This window comes from Tupaia chinensis, unplaced genomic scaffold, assembly GCF_000334495.1.
Source record: "Tupaia chinensis unplaced genomic scaffold, TupChi_1.0 Scaffold000548_1, whole genome shotgun sequence".
Lineage (NCBI taxonomy): Eukaryota > Metazoa > Chordata > Mammalia > Scandentia > Tupaiidae > Tupaia > Tupaia belangeri.
Genome location: NW_006160060.1, coordinates 1,795,811 through 1,802,221, shown reverse-complemented (window position 1 = coordinate 1,802,221; position 6,411 = coordinate 1,795,811). Strand labels below are relative to the sequence as shown.

Genomic DNA, 6,411 nt, shown 5'->3' with positions numbered 1-6,411 from the left:
ACAGATGTGTGTAAGTGGCTCACGCCAGGGCCCAGAGCCTACGTGTGTGTGCACTCGAGTGCGTGTCCGATCGAAGGGCGTATGTGTGCTGAGAGGAGCGTGTCTCTGTACGTGTCTGTCTACCCCTGCGCCGTGTATATCTGCATGTGTGTCACGTGGGTCAGTCTGGGTGTCAGACTCCTGGTGGGGGCTAGTAAAATGATATTCTAGTGCACGATGGAAGAGAGCAGACAGAGACCACATCAGTTTCGTTCACTCATACCTGTGTCGGGCCTGAGAGGGTGTGTGTGTGTGTATGTGTGTGTGTGCACCCGTGTCGTGTGGTGAGAGGGTGTGTGTGTGCATCCCTGTCGTGTGTGGTGAGCAGGGCCATCCCGGGGAGCAGGGCCAGCAGGGTGATCGCACACCCGCCCGCCTCACAGACTTGAACACGGGCACTCACACAGCTGCCTCCCAGGAGGTGACGTGTCCCACAAGCCCTGCAGGCCATGTGTGGTGGCTCTCTGTTGCCGTGACCACACATGCTCTTTAGGAGGGGTGGGGGAGAGAGTTGGGCATGAGCACTGTCCACAGGCCGTGGCCATGCTGGCCCCAGGAGGGCTGGTCTGTAGGCGGGCCGTCCGCAGGTGTCCCGTCGAGGCTCCACACAGCCGAGGGGGTGTAGTGCAGGCCAGCGGCACTGGGTGGTCACACATGTGGGCCGGCCTGGTTGAGCCTCTCAGGGGAGTCAGAGAATAGGGCTTCCCTCCCCATGCCCTCTCGTGAGGTGGCCTCACTCCCCCGTGTGGGACCCCAGGTTGACGCGCATCTTCCGAAAGCCTGAGTGGGCAGGTGCCAGGACAGGGAGGGAGTGCGTGGAGGCTGGCCCAGAGGTCACTGCTGCGCTGGGGTGGGCGTTTAGCTACTGCACTCCCAGTTCACAGGGCAGACACTGCCATACAACCAACAGGGAGCAGCTGTCGCCTGGCCGTGCACGCATGGGTCCTCTTAGAGCAGGGTGCGGGGCCCAGCCGTGTGTCCTGTGCCCACTGCACGCGTTGGCTCACCTGCTCTTGTGAGCACGGTCACGGTCCCCAAGAGGTGCTCAGGTGGCTCTTGGGGAGGGGAGGCAGGGACCTGTGTCCTTATCTGGGCAGCCCCGTCCAGAAGACTCCTTCCCCGCACTGCCAGATGGCCATGGCCTTGGAGTTGCAGCCCTGCCCCTGCCAGCTCCCACTCTGTCTGCACTCTACTGTCCCCTCCCGCCAGCATCCCTGCTGCTGCAGCTTCCCCCACACCCTGCCTCTCAGTGTGCATGGTACCTCTGTGGTGCCACCCTCCTGCCTTAGTCAAGAGCACTCGCACCGGGACCAGCAGCTGGCATAGTGGCTACGTAGTCTCGTGTAGTCGACCATGGTTCGAGTCCCGGACCTGGTGGGTTAAACTCACCCCGGGCGCTTGTGCGTGTGTGCCCAAGATCCTGAGAGAATGGAGGAGAAGGGATTGCGGCGTGGCCATCCCCCATGGGAGGTGATTTCTCGCTTTCTGTCTCTCTGTCTCTCTGGTGAGTGCACACACCCTAGAGCAAACACCTCTGCAAACAAAAGATCACTGGCCCACAGAGTTCAGGGTCACAGGCCACGGCCATGCCTCCACGTGCACTAGCTCAGTGGAACGTGCTTCAGTGGTCTGGAGCAGGCAGTCCTGTGGAGCCCGTGGGGCTACCTGAAAGGGGGCCCTGCTGGGCATCTAAGCGAGCGAGCAGAGCTGGACTGGGCCTGCTCTCCCCAGGGCGCCACGACTGGTGGGGCTCTGTGGCGTACTGGGGTAACGGGGCCGCTGGGCTGACCTCTGCTCTCCGTGTGCTGGATGAAAACTTCCTGAGCTACCCCAAAATGGTAACTCCTGGGTGAATGGTTCTCAAGAGCCAGCTCGGCCACGGCAGTGACTCCTGCGCGGACCTGCTCAGTGGGCAGGTGCCCCGGGCTTCCTCCGGGCCCTCCCTCCCTGGGCTACTCCTAGGCTGGGGCCGCGCCCTTCCCTTCTCAGCCTGGCGTTGTGGTCCTGTGCCAGCTCACTGCAGGCCCAGAAGCCCTGCAACTGCCGCATGCCCCGGGGATGTCCTTCCCCTGTCCTGGAGCTGCCGCAGGGCGGCCAAGGGCGTCCTCAGCCGTGCTTGGGCGACGTGAAGGGGCGAGGTGTGGGCATGAAAGGCCCCTTTGTCCCCGGTCGCGCTGAGTCCCCGGCTGCCCGAGCAGGAAGTGCGCTGGCTGGGCTCGCCGAGCTCCTGCGGGCAAACAAGGGCAGTGTGTGCAGCACTGTGCCGCCGTCCCGCGAGGGCTGGCACGGGCACACCCAGGCCAGGGCACAGGGCGGGCAGGGCCTCTCATCCATTCATCCAGACACTCCATCGCCTGCTCGTGCACGCGTGTGCATGCGTGCACATCTGGGTGCATCTGCCTGCACGGGGCGGGGGGGCTCACGCATGGTATGGGAGTGTGTGTGCTGCGTGTATGTGCACATACCTGGAGGGTAGATTGCATATTTCTATGTGTGCTTGAAAATCCGTGGACTTAGACACACGTGTGCTCTGCACGTGCCGTGTGGCCAACGCTGTGGCTGCAGACCAAGTAAGCCCTTGCCCCCGCCCATCTTGGCCCTCGGGACATGCCCTCACCACCCTGCCACACTGCCCCTGGCCCTGCCATGTGTGCTAGCAAGTCGTCACGTCTCTGGGCTCTTCCCTGTGATGACACGGCCCCAACTCTGCACCCAGCCCCCCAGCTCCTAGAGTGTGTGGGTGGAGAAGACCAGCCAGCAGCCCCATGCCTGTTCTGGGGTGGGTGCAGGGGCAGGGCGGGGGAAGCAGTGGACAGGCCTCCTCCCTGCTCTTGGCTCATAGACAGGAGGGAGGAAGCTTCTGAGGCCCAACAGGTGCGGGACGCCTGGCCTCCTGACTGGCAGTCCAGTGCACAATGGAAACGCCACCTTGTTGAGAATGACTAAGACCTTCCTGTGTGGCTAGGCAGAGCCAGCGGTCTGCATGGGGGCTGGGCCGCTGCGGAGGATGCCACGGCGAACCAGGCAAGCACGCATTTGCGTGGTCTGCACCAGGCATGCCTCCCTGCAGGGAAACCTCGGGGGAGGTTAGTCAACCAGTGTCCTGGCAACTGCAGTTCCAGTTTATGCAAATCGAAAGTCATTTGCGATGGATGTACATGTGCGTGTGTGTGTATATATGTGTGTGGGTGTGTGTGTGTGTGACACTTAAATGCTTTTTGCTTTTTCTTCATAGAGGTTTTTGCCTTAGGGCACATGCGCTCACCGGAGAGAGAAAGAGACACAAACAGTGAGAGGGAAAACGGGAAATCACTCCCCGGGAAGAATGACCATGCCGCAATCGCTTCTCTGTTCTCCTCCCAGGATCTTGGGCATGCACACACAGGCAGCTGGCACGAGTTTAAAGCCACCGGGTTTGGGACTCAAACCACAATCAGCCACGTGGGGGTCCAGTGATGTAACTGCTATGCCATCTCCTGGCCCTTTGATATATTCTTTATAAAGAGGAAGAGTGGACGTGGGAGAGAAAGTTCAGGAGAGGAGGGAACCCAGGAGACGGGGGGCCCTGGGGGGACCCTCTGGGCCCGTGGGTTTGAGTGTGTGCCTGGGCCCTGGGTCATCCTCTGGGCCCGTGGGTTTGAGTGTGTGCCTGGGGCCTTGCATGACTGACAAGACCCTCCCACCTGCAGGCTGGCAGAGGAGGCCGCAGCTCGGACCAGCTCTCGCTTCATGGCCAGGGCAGGGGCCCCGAGAGGGACTTGAGGCTGGGAAAGTGGGGAAGCTCTTTATCTGCACAGAGCCTACACCCAAAACCAATCATCCTCTGGGCCCGTGGGTTTGAGTGTGTGCCTGGGGCCTTGCATGACTGACAAGACCCTCCCACCTGCAGGCTGGCAGAGGAGGCCGCAGCTCGGACCAGCTCTCGCTTCATGGCCAGGGCAGGGGCCCCGAGAGGGACTTGAGGCTGGGAAAGTGGGGAAGCTCTTTATCTGCACAGAGCCTACACCCAAAACCAACGAGGATCTTGAGCCTCAAGCCCACACCTCATGCCAGTGAGGAGACGCCGAGGGCTTTGAGTGGGCCAGGAGTGAGGACGGGAAATCCGCAAGGCCCACGGCCTGGAGGACAGGACACGCTATGCATGGACACTTGACCCGCTTCTGTGGCACGGGCTCGCCATTTCTCCAGGTCGATGGGGGCACACAGAAGGGCCTCGTCCTCCCGTGGCTTTGGCCCCACACTTTAAACTTTTCTTTTTGGATGTAAAATCCTGGATTTCCCTCAATTCCAGCTGCGGGTTACAGAGGGATAGAGGCCTAGCAGCAGCAACATGGGCATCAGGGGCCACCGTGTGACATGGGAACACATGGGGGCTGGGTCATCCGAACATGCCCAGCTGCCGGTAGTCTTGCCCGTGATCCTGGCCGGCTGGTAAGCGGGGACCACCAGAGCATGCTGGGACCTGTCGAGGGTGACTTCTAAGAAAGTAAGCTGTCAGTGAGCGAGGGGCGTGCCCTGTGCACCCAGCACACGCTCCTTCACGCCGAGCTGGAGCACGCGGCAGCGGCTGAGTGCGCCTGACGGCCTTGCTCACCGCGGCTCCCTGGGAGAGCAGCGGGTGCCTGTGTGCCATGGGCCTCGCTCTGCCGTGCCTCGGGAAGTGCTCACGGTTCTTGCAGCCACACAGCACGCTCTGACACCCCGAGGTCCCTGCTTCGCAGTGTGGATGGCATCGGGAGAACTGACTGTCACCTGGCCGTGCACACATGGGTCCTCTTAGAGCAGGGTGCGGGGCCCAGCCGCGTGTCCCGTGCCCACTGCACGCGTTGGCTCGCCTGCTCCTGTGAGCACGGTCACGGTCCCCAAGAGGTGCTCAGGTGGCTCTTGGAGGGGGCAGGGACCTGTGTCCTTAGCTGGGCAGGCCCCATCCAGAAGACTCCTTCCCCGCACTGCCAGATGGCCATGGCCTTGGAGTTGCAGCCCTGCCCCTGCCAGCTCCCGCTCTGCACCCTACTGTCCCCTCAGGTGGGCTCCAGGGCAGGAGCACACTCCCCTGAGGGCAGGGTTCACCTGGGTTCAGACTTCATGGCCTTTTGTGGCGGGGCCCCACATCCTGCCCACCTTCCTTCCCGTCCTGCTCACCCCGCGGTCACACAGGACCTGCCCCCACGGCGGGGCCTTGCCTGTCTGGTGCTGGGCTGGCCTCGGGTCAGCCCACTGTTTGCAGATGAGACCCAGTAGGGTGGGGCAGCGGTGCTGACACCCATGGCGAATGGGTCCTGTGGGGCATCAGCCACCCACTTCTGCCAAGCACCCGCCTCAGTAACGCTCAGCTGTCCTGACCTGCACCCACCTCTCCCCTTCCCTGGCTCTGCGGTGGGCTCCAGAACAAGGAAAGAGCATTTGTCACCCCAGTGTGATGGCCCCTCCTTGCGTCAGTGGTGACCAAGCCCGGCTCAGGAGGGGACTGTAACCCAGGGTATGCAGGAGGAGGCGCCACTGTCAGCCAGGCCTCGCTCTCCACCGCCCTGGACCCCAGCACCCTCCGGAGCCTGGACGTGGACCCACTCAGAATGGACCAAGCATGGGCCTCCCACCTACCCGTGCTAGCCTCGCCAGGTCTCAGGCCAGGCCTCAGGCCCTGGGTGGCCCCCACAGAGCCAGGGAGCAGCCACCGGGTGCTGACCACTGACCGCTCTCTCCACAGCTCGCATCATCAGGACGAAGCGGTGGTGTGACATGCTCCCGTGCCTGGAGGGGGAAGGCTGCGACCTGTTGATCAACCGGTCAGGCTGGACGTGCACGCAGCCCGGCGGGCGCATCAAGACCACCACGGTACGTGGTTCTGCTTCCGTGACGCTGGGAGAGGGGAGCGGCTGGCGGGGGAGTGGGGGCGCTGCAAAGACTGGAGCCCATCCTGGGGCCACCAGAGCTGGGGCCCGAGGGCCGGACACAGCCGCTCCGGCCAGCCCAGGAGTCAGCTTGATATACCAAGCTGGCCTCGTTTCAGACCGGCGTGCTCATAACCGAGAGTGGGCACATGCTAGGACCCCTGAAGATGCCCTTCGGGGAACCTTCAGCAGGGACAGGACGGGGCGGGCGAGGCTCTGCCCCAGCCATGGCGTAGCGGCTGTTCACACCAGGGCCTCTGCAAGCACCTAGCCCTGGTCACGGGCCTGGGTGAAACAGGGCGGAATCTCAGACCCACTGCTGAGATTCCTTCTCTGAAATTCCTCACTGCACCCTGGGCACCGCGGGCCGTTCTGGAGATGGCGCAGGCTGGAGGGGCTGTGCCCATAGGGTCATGGCACTAGTGCCCCGTGGCCAAGGCACACTTGGCAGCTCCGTGTCTCAGCCTGCCTCTCGCTCATG

The 6,411-nt window shown here is 62.9% G+C and overlaps 1 protein-coding gene across 1 annotated transcript in view; it reads left to right on the top strand.

The window, feature by feature from the left end:
- The window catches only part of TAFA5 (TAFA chemokine like family member 5), a 102,163-nt gene that overhangs the window by 64,441 nt on the left and 31,311 nt on the right, over positions 1 to 6,411 (top strand). Inside the window, exon 3 of the mRNA XM_006157599.3 lies at positions 5,747 to 5,874. Coding sequence (XP_006157661.1) covers positions 5,747 to 5,874 — 128 coding nt within the window. The remainder of the gene's footprint in view (positions 1 to 5,746; positions 5,875 to 6,411) is intronic.